The sequence below is a fragment of the Sorex araneus genome, chromosome 1, assembly GCF_027595985.1.
Source record: "Sorex araneus isolate mSorAra2 chromosome 1, mSorAra2.pri, whole genome shotgun sequence".
Lineage (NCBI taxonomy): Eukaryota > Metazoa > Chordata > Mammalia > Eulipotyphla > Soricidae > Sorex > Sorex araneus.
The window spans coordinates 76693914-76716443 of NC_073302.1; the positions used below are offsets into that span (position 1 = coordinate 76693914).

Here is a 22530-nt window from a genome sequence, read left to right on the forward strand (position 1 = left end):
CTTCAGTGATATGGTGGGCTCTGCCTACATATTCCTCTATGTACTTATGGATTCATGTCTGACATTGAGGTCTTTAATTCCGCTTTGATCTGACTTTTGTGCCTGGCATTAGACAGAGGTCAGAATTCATTTTTTTTGCAGGTAGCTGTCCATTTTTCCCAGCACCACTTGTTGAAGAGGCTTTCCTTGTTCTACATCACATTTCTTGCTCCTTTGTCAAAGATTAAGTGGTCGTATATTTGGGAGACTGTGGCAGAATATTCAACTCTGTTCTATTGGTCTGTAGGTCTGTTTCTAGCTCAATACTATGCCGTTTTAATTACAACTGCTTTGTAGTACAGTTTGAAGTTGGGAAAGGTGATGCCATCCGTCTTCTTTTCTCAAGGATTGCTTTAAATATTCGTGGGGGTTTATTGTTCCATGTGAATTTCAGGAGTGTTTTGTCTATTTCTTTCAAAAATGTTGTGGGTATCCTGATAGGAATTGCATTAAATATGTATAGTGCTTTGGGCAGTATTGTTATTTAATAATGTTAATCCTCCCTATCCAAGAGCAGGGAATGTGTCTCCATTTCCTAGTGCCCTCTTTTCTTGAAGTAGTGTTTTGTAATTTTTCTTGTATAGGTCCTTCACCTCTTTGGTTAAGTTGATTTTGTGCTTGGGGAGACTTTTTATTACCGTTTCAATTTCCTTGATGGTGATAGGTCTATTCAGGTATTCCAGATCTTCTTGGTTTAGCCTTTGGAGGCTATAGGAATCCAGGAATTTATCCATTTCCTTGAGGTTTTCTTGTTTTGCGGCATAAAGTAATCCCAGAGGATTCTCTGAATTTCTGTAGTTTCTGTCGCGATGTCTCCCTCTTCATTTCTGATTTGGTTTATTAGGGTTTTTTCTCTCCCTTTCTTTTGAGTCTTGGTAGAGGTTTATCAATCTTGTTTGTTTTCTGGAAGAACCAGCTCTTGGTTTCATTGATCTTTTGAATTGTTTTCTGGGCTTCCATCTCGTTAATTTCTGCTCTGAGTTTTATTATTTCCTTCCTCCTGCTTGGATTGGGCTCCTTTTGTTGGTCATTCTCCAAGCTCTTAAGCTGGCAGGTTAGGTTACTTATGTGGGCTCGCTCCTCCTTCCTGAGGAATGCTTATGGAACTATAAACTTTCGTCCTAACACCGATTTTTCCATGTCCCATAAGTTTTGGTAATTCGTGCCTCATTTTCGTTCATTTCCAGGAATCTTTTAATTTCCTCTTTGATTTCCTTTTTAAGCCATTCGTTGTTCAATAGTGAACTGTTTAATTTCCAGGTGTTTGATTTGATTTTTTGTTTGTGTGTGTGATTTACTTCTATTTTCAGTGTATCATGGTCTGAGAAGATCGTTGATACAATCTCTATCTTTTTAGTTTTATGGAGGTATGTTTTGTGTCTCAGCATGTGGTCTGTCTTGGAGAATGTTCCATGCACACTTGAGGAGAATGTGTATTCAGCTTTTTGAGGATGAAGTGTCCTGTATATATCTGCTATGCCCCTTTCTTCCATTTCTTCCCTCAGATAAAGTGTGTCCTTGCTAAGCTTGAATCTGGTTGACCTATTGAGAGGTGATAAAGCGGTGTTGAGATCTCCCACTAGTGTTGTGTTGCTATTGATGTCTTTCTTTGAGTCTATGAGTAGTTGTTTTAAGTACTTTTCTGGTTTCTCATTTGGTGCATATATATTTAGTAGTGGAAGTTCTTCGTGCTCTACAGATCCCTTGATCAATAAGAAATGACCTTCACTCTCTCCTGTGACCTTCAGTCTGAAATCAATGTGGTCTGATACCAGAATAGCTACCCCAGTTTTTGTATGGGAGCTGTTTTCCTATAGGAATGTTTTTCAGCCTTTGACTTTGAATCTGTGTTTGCTCTGTCTGTTGAGATGTATTTCTTGCAGGTAGCAGAATGTTGGGTTCAAGTTTCTGATCCATCCTGCCACTCTGTGTATTTTATTTGGTGCGTTTAGCACATTGATGTTGAGAGAGATTATTGTTATGGGATTTTGTCCCATCTTTCTGCTGAAATTTGGTGTATTTGAGAGGCTTGTCTTGTCTTAAAGTAGCCCGTTTAGTTGTTCTAGTAACCTTGGTTTTGAGTCTTTGAAGTTCCTGAAGCTGTCGTTTGCCTGTGAAACTATGTGTTGTTCCTTCTGTTATGAATGAGAGAGTCTAGCTGGGTAAAGTATTTTTGGTGAGGCATTTATTTCGTTGAGTTTTTCGGGCTGTGAGGGTTTTATCAGATACATTGGCTGTGCATCTTAAGGATGCTCCTTTATAGGCATTTTCTTTCTTTGATCTTGCTGCTTTCAGAATTTTGTCTCTGTCTAAGGTTTCCATCATTTTGATCAGGATGTGTCTTGGGTTATTTTTATTCGGGTTTCTTTTAGCTGGTATCCTTCAGGCCTGTGTTCTTCAGCTCTGGGAATGTCATAGCAATGATGTCTTTGACGGTTTCTTCTTCGTCAGGGTTTTCTTCCTGTCCCTCTGGGACTCCAGCAATTTTTATGTTATTCCTCTTGGTTTCATCCCGATCATCTCTTGACATCTGTCCCGGATTGTGAGTCTCTTTTCCTTTTTCTTCCGTTGTCTGGAGATTCTCTGCACTTCATCTTCGAGCTCACTGATTCTGTCCTCAGCAGCTGTTACTCTGCTGCTCTGGCCTTCCACTGAGTTTTTCAATTTGCCTACCAGGTTTTTCAGATTTGACATTTCCATTTGTAATTTTGTTTGCATTTTCCGCATTTCAACTTTCAAACCCTCTTGAATTTTATTGGCGGTGCATTCCATTGCTTCTTTTAACTCCCTATGCATCCTTCTTAGTATCTTTATTCTGAATTCCTTATCTGAGAGGTTGTCTAGCACTTCATTACTGTTGGGGTCTTCTGGGCTAGCCTCTTCATTAAATAAGCTTGGTGGGTTTCCGCGTTCCTTTACCACTGTGTGGTTTAGACCTTCACGCAGTTACTTTTGTGTTTTTGGTGCCATATTAATTGAGGTGGGGCTAATGACATTGGCCTACTGTGTTTCTGGTGGTTAAGCTGCCCTAGTGAAAGTTCCACCTAAGAGGATAACTTATGGTTCTTATGAGAGATGGAGGAGGAGAATAACTCCATGCCGCGGGCAGGTACCTGGATGGGATGAGAAAGGACCCCCCCACCCCCAAAGGTTGCAACTGTTGGTGCGCACGGTATGCTTCAGTTCCCATCCCGTGCAGTTCCAGGTGAAAAGCCCGCTGGGAAGTGGTCCCGCGACTCTGGGAAGGAGCCCTGGATACCAGGTGGATACCTGGATGAGATGAGTAAAATAACTAGAGTTGAATTTTTAACTGTATGGTAACTTCGGGATCTGGAGGCATCTCTGCAGTTTGTTGATCCCTTCTAAGATTTATTTGTGAGCCTCTGAATCATGACTGGTTAATAAGCTTTTAATGGCACCAGAGGCAGTTCTTGGGCATGACTGCCAGGCTCCTGGAAAAGGAGGGGAATGGGATGAGGTCGCCCATTCCCAACTTTGTGGGAGCCTGCAGATTTCAGTCACAAAACCCATATGCCTGAGTTTTTCAACAGACTCAGTCATGGACGAGATTGTAGAGATCGGCTGTCCCTGTTTCTGATTGTTATTAATTTGGTGTGGGAAGGGGGCACATTTTATTAATAACAATGCTTCAATCATCCCTGTACTCCTCTCTCAACTTCCAGTAACATCAGAATATTAATACACTAGTAGGCAGTCAACCCTTAGGAAATCACCACTCCTCTAAATTCCAGTAAAGACATAAAAATTATCCTTCACCAAGAACAAACTATTCTAAAATTATCATTTCAAAAAATATCTTTCTGGGGCTGGAAAGAAAGTACAGTGGTAAGACATTTTTCCTGCACACAGCCAGCCCTAATTTGATCCCTGGCACCCAACATGATCCCCTGAGCCACACGAGTAGTGATCCTTGAGCACAGTACCAGGAGTTAAATCCTGAGCACTGCCAAGTGTGGCCCAAAAACAAAAATAAAATAGGATAAAAACCTTTCCAGAAAAATAGTATCTGCAACTGAAAATGAAGACGAGTAGGTTGCTAGCACAAATAATCTCTTCACTGACCCCCCATATGCACTCTCTGCCACACACAAAAAGGGACACGGTCATCAGATCTAATAGGAACTTTTCAGCATAGGTATTTTTAAAAGGCAATGAAAACTCAGCAAAGAACAGACTGATAATATCCATGTGCCTCATTTAAAACTGTAAAAAGAAAGATGAGCTACAAATTTCTGCGTGTGACCACCTAGCTACTGAAAAATGGGAAATCTGGGCGGATCTGAGCAGGCTTGAAGGTCTCAGCCCCGGGTCCCACACACCTGGGTTCGTCTGCCGGTACCTTCATGTGTGAGGCTCGTCTGAACGTGTGGAGAGGGGCCTGGGCCTCTTCCGCCCAGGGCCTCGGATCGGGACTGGGCCTCTTCTGCCCAGATTTTCTATTTTCCAGTAGCTAGGCGGTCACAACTGGGGACTGACCCCGGCACTGTGTAATTCCACCAACGGCCAACATCCAGAGACTTAAAACCAAGCTCCCAGAAGAGAGCAACACAAGAGTCTCTTGCCCGAGAGCCTGGCTGTCTACCCCGGGGCCCCTCGGAGGGGGTGGGCTCCAGCTTACCTCCCCCCCCACCCCCAAGCAGAGCTCCTGTGGCTGAAGACCTCCAGAGCCTAGCCACAAAGGATGGATAATAATTTAAAATCTAAAAAATAGGATTTGGAAAATAGGAGCCGAAAAAAATAACCCAGAAAACTGTAGAGGTAACAACCACACTTTCAAAGGATCTGATAAAAGTTATCCATTTTATTACTTCTGTTATATCTTCTCAGACCACCAACTCACTTTTCAGTCTGTATCAGGTGTCCAACAATCCTGCCTCATCAGAGCCCTGGCTACCTCAGATATACCAATTTTCAATCATAATAATTAGGCCAGAGATCAGAAACTGTATTTACATCCAACAAAAGAACCCCTAGAGGATATCTACAAAAATCCCTTTGATATTTTTTTGCAAACTTGACTCTTCTCTGCTAATCTTGACTTTATTTAATCTAGTTTATTCAGCTCCAGAGAAAAGTACAAATAGTACCTTCCGAGTTCAGAATAATCAACTGAGTATAATAAAAATGATTCTTTGTGGCAGGTGTGGAGTGACATATCAGTAGCCAAGGCGAGAATCAGTAACCTGAAACCTACAGTAAGCTAATGCTATCTTAATAGAAAACAAGATGAAGAACACAAATACACACACAAAAATGATATCTTCTTAGAAACCCTTTTTGTACATAACTGACTCTAGTCTTGTGATACTGATATTAAATTAAAAACAACACAAAAATAGGAAAAGTATAAGCTTTAAAACTTCTAGGATTTTATCTGGGATACTTTTTTTCACTTGTTCTGAGGTTATCTGCAAACAAAAGTTACAGTTAAACAGAAAATAGGAAAAAGGCAATACTGACACTGGTTCTGGATAACGGCAAAAACAGACTTAGTATGTACACACTACTATGCTAAAGAAAATGGGTTTTTCTGGGACACTCTGAGGGCAAAAGCATTTAGCTCTGGGATGTAAACCAAGCAAGGGTGGTAGCCAAAGAGAAGCAGAGACTGCAGAAACTGGGGTTCTGCCATCAACAGCCTTTAGATCAGTCTTTTGATCACTAGACAATATTGTGTGTGAGCATGAATATTTGGATATTAGAAAGAGGCCAACCTTCTCATAAACAGAAATTAAATGTACTCACTTAAATCAGCTCCCCCATGAAGTCCCAATAAAATGACTATAAAAGTAAGTTAGGGAGAAACTCAGAAGGCCACAGAGACAAACACAGACTAGGTTGGCAGTGATGTGATAGAAGGGGGAGAAACAAAGTTCATGTGCCTGAAATGACTAACAAACCACCTCATCCCTAAAGAAGAGGGACGCTGTGGTGTGGGAAGATCCTATTCCAAAGATATCTTATCAAAAGCTGTGGAAGGATGACCACTTGCTAGTGGTCATTCATTACTTTCTGGATCCAGGGCATGGACCCGTTTTGGGGGCAAGGGAGAAAAATAAAAAGAAACTTTTGTGGGCTATAAAGTTCTTTAAGCAAATGTCTCTTGGTTCTGTTTTCTTTTGTATTATGTTCATTTATTTTCTCTGCACTTTGTGGCCATAAGGAATTTACATTATCAGAGATCCCAGAGAATGTTCATGTTTTGTCTGATAGTGACGCTTGCTGTGTGTTCTGGCTGGACTAGATGAGGTGCCTGGCTCATCTGTGAACAGTCTTGTGGCTGACAGCCCTACAAAGCTCTTGTGAAGGGTGAATTTCTCTGAAGAGCACAGGGTGGTGGAGTAATGGTGTGGATGCAGACTGTATACACTGTGATGGAAGAGGGTGTATTTGGAGGACATTCCATGTGACTATAGTGACGTGGTGTGTAAGGAACGTGGGGCATAGTGATCCACAGGGGCTGTCACAGGGCAAGAGGCTTTCTCTAACAAATGGGTATTGATAGGGAAGGCCCCAAGAGCCAGCATGAGGGATGGGGTGCAGGGCAGGCGTTTATTTTTATTTATTTATTTATTTATTTATTTATTTATTTATTTATTTATTTATTTATTTAATTGAAACACTGTGAGATAGTTATATCCCCCCTTTCCCACCCTCCCCCTGCCTCCATGGCAGACAATATTCCCCATACTCTCTCTCTACTTTTGGGCATTATGTCTTGCAACACAGACACTGAGAGGTCAACATGTTTGGTCCATTATCTACTTTTGGCACTCATCTCCCATCCCGACTGATTCCTCCAGCCACCATTTTCTTAGTGATCCCTTCTCTATTCCATCTAGGCAGGCATTTAAAAGGTAAATCGGTGCAGGTGCGATAGTTCAGTGGGTAGGGCATTTGCCTTGCACGTGGCCGACCTGGGTTCGATTCCCAGCATCCCATGTGGTCCCCCAAGCACCACCAGGAGTAATTCCTGAGTGCAAAGCCAGGAGTAACCCCTCTGCATTGTCAGGTATGACCCAAAAAGCAAAAATAAATAAATAAAAAGTAAATAATAGTGGTTAGATCCACTAGAATCCAAATGAAATATGTGATATGTGAGATGACCTCTTGGGGTATAAAGAAGAAAACATAATTTCTAATCTTTATTTGTTTGTAAAGTTTAAGCTTTAGTGAAGTATTTTTTTTTTGGTTTGTTTTAGTTTTTGGGTCACACTTGGTGATGTTCAGGGGTTGCTCCCCATTCTGTACTCAGCACTTTGGTGGCGCTCAGGGACTATATGTGTAGCTGACCAGGGACCCTACCAGGGTTGGCTATTTGCAAAGCCAAATGACTTTCACATAGTGCTGGACATCCAACAGGATCTCACACATGCGAAACATGTGCTCTACTTACTTTATATATGGCAACTCTATAGAATTAGTTTATTCATTATTTTTTAGGGATTACTATATGTCATGTTATGTGCCAGTAAGTAATAGTTCTATTTCTTCTTGTCCAGCTTGATACATTTTAATACTTGTTTCTACATAAAAGTAGATCACCTGTGTCTTTCCTGATCTTAGAGGAAAGGCTTTTAACTCCACATCTTAGAGGCCATTAGATAAAGACCATAGTTGAGGATTGAACTTGAGAGCTGGATTCCATATTTCTGATACTTTCTAGTAATAAGGAACATTGTGTCTAGGCATCTCAGTGGCGACTCAGACCATTTTTAGTAGCACATTTGGAGGGCATTATTCCCCATGAGTTTAGGATTTGTGGTAGTCTTGAACTGCTTGTAAGGACTTGATAGAAAAATTAGTTCTATGAGTTTTTGTGAAAGAATTTTTGAGTTCTTTGAAAAAATGATATATCAATATATAGATTGAAAACCAGTATTATAATAACTTTACAATTATTTATAATATATTTATATTATTTTTATTTATACATTATAATAACTTTATAATTATTTATATATTTTAACAATATTAAAATTTATATTATATTTATATAATAAAAATTATATTATTTATTTCTAATAACTTTATAATTATTTCAAAGTTCAAATGGGAACTTTGAAACAATTTAAAAAGAAGAGAAAAATATCCCCCAGATTTGTAACATTTGTTTCCTGTATTTTTAATTTCTTTTTTTTGCTTTTTTGAGTCACACCCGACAATGCACAGGGGTTACTCCTGGCTCTGCACTCAGGAATTACTCCTGACGGTGCTCAGGGGACCATATGGGTACTGGAAATCGAACCCGGGTTGGCCGCGTGCAAGGCAAAAGCCCTACCCGCTGTGCTATCGCTCCAACCCCTGTATTTTTAATTAAAAAAAATTTTTTTTTATTGAATCACCATGAGTTTGAATCACAGTTGCAAAATTGTTCATGATTGGGTTTCAGTCATACAATGTTCCATCACCCATCCCTTCACCAGTGTACACAACTTTTAACTCAACTTTCTGTGTAATTCTTTGAATCAATTTTCATAAATGTCAAGTATATTATACTTTTTTCAATTTTAACTATAGGCTGATACCCATTAACATCTGTTTAATGTTAAGATAGATCATTTGTGTTCAGAATAATTATTTCTACTCCCAAATACTTTTTAATATGTGGCCTCAAATGTAATAATAATTTTTTTTTCTATTCTAGTTTGGAAATACCTGCTACTGCAATTCTGTTCTTCAAGCACTTTATTTTTGCCGTCCATTTCGGGAAAAAGTTCTAGCATACAAGAGTCAGCCTAGGAAGAAGGAGAACCTTCTTACATGCTTAGCAGATCTCTTCCATAGCATAGCCACTCAGAAGAAAAAGGTTGGAGTAATACCACCAAAGAAGTTCATAACAAGATTACGGAAAGAAAATGGTAATTCCTCTGCTTCTTACTGTCTTGCTACCTAACAGAAAGAGTAAATATAGCATCGAGTACAATTCAGAAGCATTGACTGAGTGTCTTAATTGTGAAATAACTAAAGATGATGTTCATATCTTTAAGGATGTGCTAATGTAGTGAGGAATAGTTCACAGTGATTGATAGGCATGACTCATGTTTGAAGTGTAGTATACAGAGATCAAATTTTTTATGCCAGAAAATGAGAAATCATCATTTCTCTGCCTATTTTTCTATCAACAATGAAGATTTTCCCCCACCTTATTGTTAATATGTTGTTATTGTAATACTTTATGTCAATTCAGTTGATTCTTATCATAAACTGATATAGAAAGCATGCTATTTATTCATTTATAGCTTGATGGTGGAAAAAAAGGGAAGAAAAAAACAGCAAAATTTTACATCACATTCTAAGAAAAGGAAAGAACCAGAACAATAAACCAAGTTTTCTGACTAGTGTGTCTGTGATGGTGGTGTTATGATGGTGGGGAGTTGGGGTTGTTCTAATTTTTACTCCATACTTCTTTTAAAAAACAGTTACTGTTTAGCCTTACATCATTTCTCTCTCTTAAAACATTTTCATTTAATTTTCATGACAAGCCTCTTACTTAGATCTTATTACTCCACTTTGTGCAACCCAACTGACACTTACGTCAGGTTGGTCACTTACTTTTCAGCATCCCACTTGAGATTTCCTTGGATGTTTAGATCCAGTTTCTTTCTAAGATTCCAAGCCACTTCAGAAAATTGCAGTGAATTTAAATACCACACAGAGATATGGGTTTTGGAGCCAGTGCAGTTGTACAGCAGGGAAGGTGCTTGCCTTGCATGTGGCCAAACCGGGCTCAATCCCTAGTATCCCATATGGTCCCCAAGCCCTCCAGGAGCAATTCCTTATTGTAGAGCCAGGACTAACCCTGAGCACCTCTGGGTGTGGCCCAAAAAACCAAAAACAACAAATGAAAGAAATATGAGTTTTGTTTTGTCTTCAGTAGAAATGAAATTAGTGGTAGTTTTAATTTGTTGTCTAACATGTAGAAAGATACCAACAGGAGTAACATTTGAGAGGTCTGTTAAGGTTGGATGTTAATAAACCAATCTTGTCCTAAATTGACAGTTTATCATCTCATAAATTGAGATGAGTGGGTCATAGTTTCCTAGGACATAATAGTATTACTCTAGCCTCCCCCCATATTGATGCTTTAAGCTTTAAATTTTCTTCTCTCTCTCTCTCTCACACACACACACACACACACACACACACACACACACACACACACACACATAAAATATTTGATTAATTGTTCACAAAGAAAAACGTGTTTTTGGTGAAAAGAAAAAATGTTTAAAAGTGTTTACTTTCATGTGTTTCAGATCTATATTATATCTTCTATTTTTAAGACAGCCAATTGCAGTTGTGTTAGAATGTGGACTGATTTGCGTCTTCTCAGTGTTTTGACAGTTGATAGGAAATTTTAAACAGTTTTTTTGGTAGCTAATTCAAATGCAGGAAAATTGGCTATGCCATCCTATTTCTGTAGGTTCATATTTTAGAAGTTTTCCACATGAGGACTTTATACTGAAAACACAGTATTTTCCTTTTCATTTAGTAGCAATTAAAAATAAAACTATTGTTTGGTGCATTATATGCACCCTGTTTAGTTTGGTTGCTATTTTAAAAGTGCCATATTCTAATAAGTAACTTAATAGACATTTATTTCTCAGCATTGCTGAGGTAGAAATGTCCCAGATTCAGAATCTGCCAGTCAGCTTTTGATAAGTGCCACCACATTGTAGTCTGACTTGGTGGTAAGAAAAAAAAAATGCAAGCTCTCTTCTGAGTTTCTTCTAAAAAACACTAATGTCAGCTCGAGCTCAGTTAACTGCCACAGATCCCCTCTCCAAATAGCATTATCTGGAGATTGAAATTTCAGGGTATAAATTTTGAGGGATGACACATAAATGCAGTCTGTAACATAATCTTTATCTCGGGAGCTTTTAATGTTTAGGTGGACTCTTAGGCTTAACACAGAGCTCAAGTTACTATGTTTGAAAACTTTATGTAATTAAATATTAGTGCTTGTGAAAGTTGGGTATTTCAATTGCATTTATTTTTTTTCTGTGGTTTTGGGGTTGAACCTCATGCATGATGAGGCATGAATTCTGTCATTTTGTCCCCGGCTCTGTTATTTTTAATTATTGACTTTTTAAATTTTTTTCAGTGTTTGGGAATAGTAAATTATGCACATTTACATCAGTTCTTGATCCATCTTCTCATGAGTTTAGTTTTACTTTCTATATTCAGAAATTAAGAAAAATACATTAATTGATACTGCTGGCGGGGCCTCTCTTAATCATTCTTGCGTAATTGAACTGGTGGTTAATGCAGGGTCCCATGAGTACTCAGTAGTGCTTAGAACTCTCCATTTCTACACCCAGTGGTCCTGAAGGCCTCCGAGACAGTACTGGACAATGTTTGGGGACAACATGGTACTGGTCAACAAACCAGGGTAGGCCATCTGCAAGGCCTATGTTTGACTACCTCTACTATCTCTCCAGCCGCTTAAATGTGTTTTGAAATATTTAAAATGTTTTTATTCTTGTCTTTTGTCAAAAGGAACTTGATAGATTATCTATTACATTTCTTTCCCTTTGAGATTATATTTGCTGGTTTTTTTTAAATTTCTAGAAAATGGGTTTATCATTTTCATTATTTGCACTTTCATTGCTGGACTGTTCTTAAACTATTTTCCTTGCCTGTTATGTTAAAACGTCACGTTCTATGTTCTCAATAGGTAATAGCACCATATTGTTTTAGCCATTGTTTTATAATACCAGTACTCACTTAGATATTCTTTGGAAATAAGAACCTCTTTGTTTAATGTGGGTACCAGGACCTCATACTTGTAAGACATGTATCCTCCATCTGAGCTACAACTCCAACCTAAGAATATATATTTTGATTTCTATATAGTAATCAAGTTTTGTTCTTTAAAAATTTAGTTTGTGTTACCTAGTCACAGCCTACAAAGACTAGTGCATTTCTGTTCTTATGTACAGTAATAACCCTTGCTCCACAAATGTGTTGCCTCTGATATCAGAAAGTAACTGATTTGATTATTACATATTTTGTTCTGACATGTAGAAGGAACTGGGGATCTAGATATGACAAGGCTGCAGCCTCCACGGAGCTGACTTACTGATGGAGAAGACGAATAAATATTCAGGCAATATCAGGTCTCCTTGCTTTGAAAAAAAACAAAAGCAGGAAAAGGGGGTAGAGGAATTCTGTGCTGTTAGTTGAGATATAGAGGTTGAGACTGATGCCTGATAAGGGCTCATTTGAACTTACAGATCTAAGAGGGAATTGCTTCATGCAGGTAGAACAGATAGCAGTTGCCCTGAATGGTTGGAGGATAGCGAGAAAATGAGTCTGATAGAGTGGACCCAACTGAAGACATGGTCAGAAAGGCAGAAGAGCTTGGTGAGCTTGATTTAAAGCCATGGGAGTCTTATCCCTGTCGTGTTCTGAGCAGGTATGTAGTATGTCCTGACTGTGTCAGGGAAAGGTCCCACTGGCTGCTGAGTGTCCATGGGGACACAGGTGGGTGTGGTTAAGCATGAAGACCAGCCATTGTGTTATTGCAGCAGACTGAATCAAAATAGACATTGGGCCGGAGAGCACACAGGAGTAAGGCACTTGCCTGGAGCTGACCTATGAATAAGCCTGAGCACCAAGCTCTGAGCACTGTTGGGAATGACCCAAAACCCACAGGAAGTGGGGATGGAGTGGGGAGAAGAGAATCTGGCCTTGGAAGTAGCTGGAGTCCATGGACCTCCTCCTCAGCACTGTAGGCTATATGGACCTATTGGCTTCCGTGCAAACTCCAGGCTACATGCAAGCTGAGAGCACTTAACTTTCAGTCCCCCAGCTTCTGAGCACTGCTGGGATGGCCCTTGGGGAGGGGGGAGGAATTAACTTTATCTGACTTCTTAGAGGCTCTCTTATTTTAGAAGAGCTAAAAAACAGAATGATGATCAAATTATGTTTATTAAGAGTTGTCTCTGCCAAAGAGGTGGTTTTTTAAGGGAGTTGTGACTGTCAGATCAACTGGCTACTGTAGTTGTGTGCTCTTATTCTCTGGTTTTAGCAATCTTTGTAGTAGAGTTTGTTGTTTGGGGGTTAGTTTACTCTTCTCAAGTCATTTTGGCTGCTTCAGCTTCTGTTTGCTCCTTTGTTCCTTCAAAGACTGGTCAAATGTGTTCTTAGAGCTGGAGATGCAGCAAAGAAGGGGGTGGAAGGTGCACTTGTTCTTAGGAGACACATGTATATGGTCTAGGAATGCCACTAGTGCTGCTCAGAGTCAAAAATACAAATACATGAATACGTGCATTTACATCTTTTTTTTTTTCTTTTTGGGTCACACTCGGCAATGCACAGGGGTCACTCCTGGCTCTGCACTCAGGAATTACCCCTGGCAGTGCTCAGGGGACCATATGTGATCCTGGGAATCGAACCCAGGTCAGCCACGTGCAAGGCAAAAACCCTACCCGCTGTGCTATCACTCCAGCCTGTGAGGAAATACTAGTTGTTTACAGATAATTCCTATTAGATTCTAGTAGCTTCCATATTCATTTCAGGTATTTTCTCTTAAGAAGCATGAAAAAACATTTTGTGTAGTGCAGGTGTATAGCTGTTTCTGAATTACGAAGGAAACAGTGTAACTTAAATCAGTTTAAAATTTTTTTTTAAATCAGTTTTAAATTTTCCTCTCAGTTTTGGCATTAACCTTGCAGCTATTTCAGGTCTCTGGTAGTTTATACATTTCCAATGCATGAATGTAATCATGCCATTGTCTACGTCTCCCATTGGACTGTCCATTCCATGATGAAGGGAACACGTTTGTCTTGGCTCACCATTGTATTCTCAGCACGTTGTATTCCTGCTCTTGGCACATAGTGGGTGCTTACTAAATATTTGTTAAGTGCATGAACGAATAGATTTGATTGATCACAGCAAACTAGGCATCTGCTTTCCCACAGTGGTGCTGAGGAAATAGGAAGACAATTCATAAAATAACCCAGGTTTGAAAAAATGGGTTAATAGTGTTTGTCAAGGTTTCTGAGACATTCAGTCAATATTGTCTTGATGTGTATGGGGTCTTAGTTGATGTTTGTAAAACTGGAGTGGCTGCTCATAGACATTGCAAGATTCTAGCACATTCCATGTACTGTGGACTAGAAATTAAGTATTTCAAGAAACTAGAGTACTTCTTGGTATAATTTGCTTCTCATTTTGTAAGCATTTAATTCAGTTGAAATAGTTCTAAGAATAATATTTAATATCTAACAATAATAATATTATTGTTCTGTGTTAAAAAAATATCCCCAAAAGATGTTTTAGACTTCTAAACAACAAACTCATTCGCCCGTTTTATCTTTACAAAAAAGTAATTCTTTTTCTTTTTTTTTTTGTAAAGCTAAAATCCAAAAATATGCATTTCGTCTTGACAAAAAAACATGCAGAAATTTTTAAGGGAACAAGGGAGGCAACTTTAGTTATGGTATTATGCCATCCTGTGTTTATCTGCTATAATGAGTTATTTAGTCCCATAAGAATGAGGCCCATAAGAGTGTACACAGTCTTTTTCTGGTTCATGCATACCATTCTTCCATGGCTTCCATTTCATTTTACTTTTCTGTTTTTTGTTTCACAAGGCTATTCATAATGGAGTTTATTAAGGCATATAATGTTCCAACACCAGTCCCACCACCAATGTCCCATGCTTTCCACTAATACCCCTAGGATCTCTCCCATTCCCAGACTGTCCCTTGGCAGGTATAAAACATTTATTTGCTGTTACTTGGTCCAATAAAAATTAAAGGAATGGCGAATAGAATTATCAGGGAATAATCAATAAGAGTCAATATGTGATGATTAATTGCTGTATGTTTTAACCTTTCTTAATCTAGTAGAGGTCAGGCATATGCAGCACTAGTGAGTGCCATACTCAGTGTCACATGTTGGGAAAATCTCTTGTTCTTTAAAAAAGAACTCTTTTTAAAGCTTCTAAAAAAAAAAACTGGTTTCAAGGCTACGAATTTCCCAAACTGTTACCTGTCCACGAAGCTCTGCATAGTTCCTTTAAATCTGAATGATAATCTTCCTGGATAGAGTTTTCTTGGTAAGTTATTCATTTCATTGAGTTTTGTATTCTTTCTTTCCGTACTCTTGTGACTCTTAGAGTCCCACTTGACTGCTGTACTACTTATGGGCTTTCTTTTGTATGTAAGTTACTTTTTTGATCTTGCTGCTTTCCGTATTGTCTTTATCTTTGGATTTTGTCATTTTGAGTATGCTGTGTCATGGAGGTATTCTAGTTGGGTCTGCTTTCACTGAGACCCTTTAGGCCTCTTGGGACCCTGTGACTGTAATCCTAAATTCTGGGAAGTTCTTACTGATAAAACATTTGCCTTCCTATTTTGCAGGGACTCTGATGATTCTTACATTGTTCCTCTTGAACTCATCCCATCAGTTCTCTGGTATACTATTCATTTCTTTTCAAATTGTTTTCCACTTTCTGTTGTTTCTTTTTGATTTCTTCCTCATCATTTAGCTCCTCAACCTTCTGTTATTCTGTTGTTCAGAGCTTCTTTTGACTTTATTTCCTACCATGGTCTTCATTTCTATCATTTCTGACTATGGTAGCTTTTTCATTTCAATTCTATCATACTTTGTAGTGCTTTGCTGACACCTGTTCAATGATTTTTTTTTTAACTCATTGAACATCCTCATCTTAGTGTGCCACTACAGGCACTAAGGATTTACTGGTGGTGTTAATATGTAGTTGACATTTGCTCTACTTTTCTTAAGCCCCCTATTTCCTTCCGCCAAAATTTCTTCCCAGTCCTCATCTCAGTGGTTCTCCTGAGGAGAGGAACTTCTAGAATTTTGACCAGGACTGGTGAGTGAATGAGGGGTGAAATCGCTTAGTTCTGAAAGGGTTTCTGTGGACTTAGAGAAGCTGCCTAGTCATTGAAGGTGTTAAAATTAGTACAAAAGTCAGGGTAGAGGGAGAAACCGTCACTGAGGCTTCTAGGACTCGTGAGGAGATGCTGGTAGATGACCACAGGGAGAATGAGTGTCAAGGGGAGTCGAGCCAGTTGTTGTTGCCATGATGGTGAGGGCTCACATACCTGACTGCGGACCCAGCATGAGCACACTTGCTGCTTACCTCAGGGTGGCACAGGTCAGTGCCAGCACACTCGGTCTGCGGTGCTCCCATCAGACTTGAGAGCTGTAGTACCCCAGATATTAGCATGCTGCTCCCCTGGGGATCTGGGACATCAGAGCCACTGACATCACACTTGGCCACGTCTTGTGCTGGGATCGAATGCAGAGCCTCAAGCTTGCATGGCCATCCTGCACTAACACTCCAAATAGGCCCTTAGCTTTGAAGAGCTTTTTGAATTGAGGGCACATTTTGCACGTGCAGGTGAAAGCATAATGGTTTAGATTTGGCATCAGAGAGCAAGAGAATATTCCTTGAGGTTGAAGAGATGACAAGTTTAGGACACAAAAATGGTTCCTAGAAAGAACAGTAGGGAGTTGGGAAAGAAGAAAAATACCCAAGAACAAGGAAGGGATAATAAAATAAGCAAATGAGGGTAGTAGAAGATGGGAGCGGGGTGGGGAGGAGTATTGTTTTCAGGCCTGGAAGATTATCGCTTTGAGAAATAACAGTAATGACAGTATGACTGTGCTAGTGATGGAACATCTGAGAACATGCTTGAGTCAAGTGGTGGCAGGATGGGGGATGGGGGGAGGAGATTTCATAGCTAGCTGTGTGCTGCCTCACAGTGCTGGCTTGAGTACCCAGACTTCCATGGTGAACCTGGAGCAGGGAGTGGCCTCAGCTCCTTGGAGCTCTGTCTCCCCTGTGGGCAGAAACCCAGGATGCACAGTATTCCACCAGCAATTCCAAGTGATGTTGAGTACAGTGGGGGGATACAGTCACTGTTAAAGCTCAAGGCTTTTAGCCTTGGTAAAAATAAAAGGGGATTTCTTTAATCTAATTAAAAATCCCCCAGGATAAACTCATAGTGGAGAATGGAAGTGTGGCTCTAATATTGTGTGGCTCAACTCCAGCCAGACTTCAGGGCCAAAACACATGGATCTGATCAGAGTGAGTCCAGAGTAGGAGTCAAAACTGTCTTGCTCTCATGGCTGCCTGAACCTTTTTTGGAAAAGGTCTTTTTGATACCAGGATCAAAATTCCTGAGTTATTTTGCTCTTCTTCCCTAGTAAATATTTTCACTCGTTCACATTTTATTTTTGCAGTTACCTTGAAAAGGAGGCATTAGGCTTTAGGGTTCTCTAAGTATAGTATTATATCATCTGCGAATAGTGAGAGCTTGCTTTCTTTCTTCCTTTCCTATCTGAATGCCCTTAATATCCTTTTTTTTTTTTTTTTTGCCTAATTGCTATTGCAAGTACTTCCAGTACTATATTGAACAGAAGTGGTGAGACTGGGCATCCTTGTCTTGTTCCTTATCTTAGAGGGAAGGCTCTTAGTTTTTTCCCCATTGAGGATAATGCTAGCCATGGGTTTGTGGTAAATGGCTTTGATTATATTGAGGAAAGTTCCTTCAAAACCCATTTTGGTGAGAGTTTTGTCATAAATGGGTGCTGAATCTTGTCACATGCTTTCTCTGCATCTATTGATATGATCTTATGGTTTTTATGTTTTGTTGATATGATGGATTATGTTAATTGATTTCCAAATGTTAAACCATCCTTGCACCTCCGGGATAAGTCCCACCGGTCATGATGAGTTTTTTTGATGAGTTGTTGGATTCTATTTGCTAATATTTTGTTGAGAATCTTTGCATCCGTGTTCATCAGGGATATCGGCATGTAGTTTTCTTTTTATTGGTGTCTTTGTTTGCTTTTGGTATTAGGGAGATGTATGCCTCATAGAAACTGTTTGGGAGAGTCTGTTTCTTTTAGTAAAGTCGCAGGCTATAAAATGAATACCCAAAAGTTCATGGCTTTCCTATGCAAATAGAGAGGAGAAAGTGACATGAAAAAAGCAATCCCATTCACAATCACACCTCAGAAAATCAAGTACCTCGGAATCAGCTTAACTTAGGAGGTAAAGGACCTGTACAAAATAAAAGTACAACACTTTACGAAATAAAAGAGGACATGAGGAAATGGAAACATATCCCCTGCTCATGGAGTGGGAGTATTAACATTGTCAGAATGGCAGTACTCCCCAAAGCATTATACAGACTCACTGTGATCCCATGATACCCATGAGATTCTTCAAAGAAATGGATCAGACACTCCTGAAATTCATATGGAACAATAAACCCCCATGAATAGCTAAAGCAATTCTTGAGAAAAAGAAAATGGGAGGCATCACCTTCCCCGAACCTAAGACTCTACTACAAAGCAGTAATAATGAAACAGAATGGTACTAAAACAAAGGCAGAGCGGCAGACCAATGGAACAGGGTGGAATATCCTTACACACACCCTCAAATATATGATCATTTAATCTTTGATAAGGAAACAAGAAATGTGAAGTGGAACAAGGAAAGCCTCTTTAACAAATGGTGCTGGCAAAACTGGACAGCAACATACAAAAAATGTGCTCAGACCTCTACCTAACACCATGCACAAAGTCAGATCAAAATGGATTAAAGACCTCAACATGAGATCAGAATCCATCAGGTACATTGAAGACAAGGTCGGCAAAACCCTCCACGACATTGAAATTAAAGGTATCTTTAAAGGTGACACTCCACTGCCCAACAAGTGGAAACAGAGATAAACAAGTTGGGACTACCTTAAACTGAGAAGCTTCTGCACCACAAAAGATACAGTGACCAGAATACAAAGACAGTCTACAGAATGGAAAAGGATATTTACCCAATACCCCTCAGATATGGTGTTGATATCAAGGATTTACAAGGCACTGGTTAAACTCTACAAAAAGAATACACCCAACCCCATCAGAAAATGGGACAATGAAATGAAAAGAAACTTTCCCAAAGAAGAAATTTGAATAGCCAAAAGTCACAATACAAAATGCTCTTCATCACTGATCATCAGGGAGATGCAGATCAAAACTATGCGATATCATCCCATATCCAAAAGAACAAAAACAACCGGTGTTGGTGAGGATGGGGGGAGAAAGGGACTCTCCTTCACTGCTGCTGGGAATGCTGATTGGTTCAGCCCTTTTGGAAAACAGTATGGACGCTTCTCAAAAAATTAGAAATTGAGCTCCCATTTGACCCAGCAATACCACTTCTGGGAATATATCCCGGAGATGCAAGAAAAGTATAGTAAAAGTGACATCTGCACCTATATGTTCATTGCAGCACTGTTTCCAATAGCCAGAATCTGGAAAAAACCACAGTGGCCGAGAGAACAGATGATTGATTAAAGAAACTTTGGTACATCTACATAATGGAATACTATGCAGCTGTTAGAAAAGATGAAGTCGTGAAATTTGCATATAAGTGGATCAACATGGAAAGTATCATGTTAAGTGAAATGAGTCAAAAAGAGAGGGACAGACATAGAAAGCACTCATTTGTGGAATATAAAGTAAAGAATGGGAGACTAACACCCAAGAATACTAGTGATAAGTACCAGGAAGATTGCTCCACAGCCTAAAAGCTGGTCTCACATGCTGGGGGAAAAGGCAGCTCAGAGAAGGGACCACCAAGTAAAGTGTGCTTGGAGGGCCCTCTCAGGATGGGAGATGTGGGCTGAAGGTAATAGACAGAGCATGATGGCCACTTAATACCTCTACTGCAAACCACAACACCCAAAAGGAGAGAGAGAGAGCAAAAGGGAATTCCCTGCCACAGAGGTGTGGTGGGGTGGAGGGGACAGGGTGGAGGTGGTGGGAGGGATGCTGGGAACATTGGTTGTGGAAAATGGCACTGGTGGAGAGTTGGGTACTTGATCATTGTATGGCTGAAACGCAAACACGAAAGTTTGTAAGTCTGTAACTACCTCATGGTGATTCACTAATAAAAAATTTTAAAAGAAAAGGAGGCATTAGGCTATTTTACATACATGGAAACAAAGGTATTTCTGATTTACATAGAATTTTCTCATATTTCTTAACCTTTCGAATTTTTGTAAGTTGTTGACTTCAGGTCCTTTGCCTTTCTGTTATTGTTCTCTGTTTTGAGGGGGAGCAGTGGGAGTGGAAGTACTGGACCTCAAACCCAGGCTCCCTGCTTTGAGTCACGCACTCCAACCCATGCAGCCCTGCCCTTTTGTAAACAAGACTCTCCTCAGATTTTAAAATGGTCACTTAAAGTTTCATGGTATGACTTTCAAATGTAAACTTTATACTGCAGAGAACTTAACTTTATGTCATCCTATCTGTGTCCTCTAAAGTGTCTTTTTGTTATTATTTTTCCTTTTATCTTAGAAAAACTACCTAAATTTTCTCCTAAATTTATATGCTTTCCTTTGAAAAATGTTAACTGTAATCTTTCTGGAATTTATTAAATGTGCATCACGGATCCACAGGTAAAATTCACCGCTGGGTGCTTTTTGTTGACTAACCCCTGGGTCTCGTGTGTGTGTGTGTGTGTGTGTGTGTGTGTGTGTGTGTGTGTGTGTGTGTGTGTATGTGTGTATGTGTGTGTGTGTGTGTGTAGAGTACTTCTGGCATGTTGCTTTGTCTGCAGCATGGCAGGGTGGTGTGAGTTCTGGCCCTAATGTGCAACTTTTCCTTTTCTAACCCCACTTCCTGCTCCTCCTTTTGCTTGGGTATGTCCTTACAGGCACTGTCACAAGGATGTGACAGTGAGATAAAGGAATCCCATGAGATACTGTCTTGCCTGCTAGCTTAGTGGGTGTGATGCCAAGCACAGGGTAAAGCCACTTATTTTTATTTCTACTTCTTTTTTTTTTTAGTTGAATCACCATGAGTACAGTAACGAAGCTTTCATGATTGAGTTATGTTCGTAAAATGATCGAACACCTATCCTTCCACCAGTGTACACTTTCCACCATCAATGTCCTTAGTATCCCTCCCACCATCCCCCCCCCCCCCACCACCAACCCCTGCCTCTATGGCAGACACTTTCCTTCTTAGAGAATTTTAAAATCTCACATTTGGGAGGGTCCTTAGTTACAATCTGGAGTGAGTAGGTAATTCCTGATATCTTTGGAGTCATCTGGAGTTTTGAAACCTCCTCAGCTTCTAGACCTGATCTCTGATTTTTTAAATCAGGAGCTCCCCAGAAATTTGTTATCTTAACCAGTTTTGTATGTGTCCTGCATGCCTTTGACTGGACACTGGCAAAGGTGGCTCAGCTTCTGGTGTGAAATATGTCATGATGCTGGTTTGAAAGATTGGGCACATTTGACTCCTTTTGAAAACTGCTCTTTAGTAAAAATAAAAGGAGGAAAAGGTTAGAAATGTAAACTCTAACACTTAGCTCCAGAGCCACACTTTAACCTGTGTTGAGTAGAACGTTCTATTGGCGAGCTATACATTGAAATGACAAGGAATGCTTATAGGGGGAAAAATTATTACAACACTTGAGATAGTGTTTAGCCCTTTCAACCATTCTCAATTAAACAGTGGATTTTCTAACTTCATAACTGAATGAATGAAAAACTAAAGCCAGTGAGAACCTCTAACAGTCTGTAGTAAATAGAGTTGTGTCAATATATAACAAAGATATAACAAAGATAACTACGTAAAAAGGACTTGTGTTGCAGTGTTGTGGGATAGATTAAATGAGTTAATAGAAAGTTGTTTCTTTTGTGTATTATATAAATGTATAATGATATTTATAAATGTTTCCCTTATCTCTAGAATCAGTAGTTTTTTAAATAAACGTTCTTCATTAGCTCATTTATAGTTTTAAACAAATTCAATCATGTGAGAGCATAATTTGATATGAAAGCAATCAAATTCTTATACATTACTAACTTCCAAACATTTGTATTTTGTTGTAATATCTATTTTTTCAAATATAGCTTCTCAGTGAAATTAGTAATTTCTGAAACAATTCCCTAATATATTTTTATTTTCAGAGCTTTTTGACAACTACATGCAGCAGGATGCCCATGAATTCTTAAATTACCTACTAAATACAATTGCTGATATTCTGCAAGAAGAGAGAAAGCAGGAAAAACAAAATGGCCGTCTACCTAATGGTAATATCGACGGTGAAAATAACAACAGCACACCAGACCCAACCTGGGTCCATGAGATATTTCAGGGAACATTAACTAATGAAACCAGATGTCTTACTTGTGAGACTGTAAGTATATCATAAGCTTTATACAAAGATTAAGAGGATTAAGATGGGGTCCAGAGAGATAAGTTAATTGATAGGGCACTTGCCTTGTATGTGTTGGACCTGGATTTAATCCATGGCACCCCACATGGTGCCCTGAGCCTACCAGGAGTGATCCCAGAGCACAGCTACCTGTGGTCCAAAACCATTTTTTTTCCAAAGTAGGTTATATACTTTCAAGTTGTAATTCTTAAGTATATGAAATGGTAAAAGATACAGAGTTACAGGATGTGTCT

General features: G+C 39.4%; 1 protein-coding gene across 1 annotated transcript in view; it reads left to right on the forward strand.

The window, feature by feature from the left end:
• USP12 (ubiquitin specific peptidase 12) overlaps positions 1–22530 on the forward strand; it is a 99658-nt gene that overhangs the window by 44466 nt on the left and 32662 nt on the right. Inside the window, exons 3-4 of the mRNA XM_055124703.1 lie at positions 8708–8921; positions 22029–22258. Of these exons, the coding sequence (XP_054980678.1) occupies positions 8708–8921; positions 22029–22258 (444 nt within the window). The remainder of the gene's footprint in view (positions 1–8707; positions 8922–22028; positions 22259–22530) is intronic.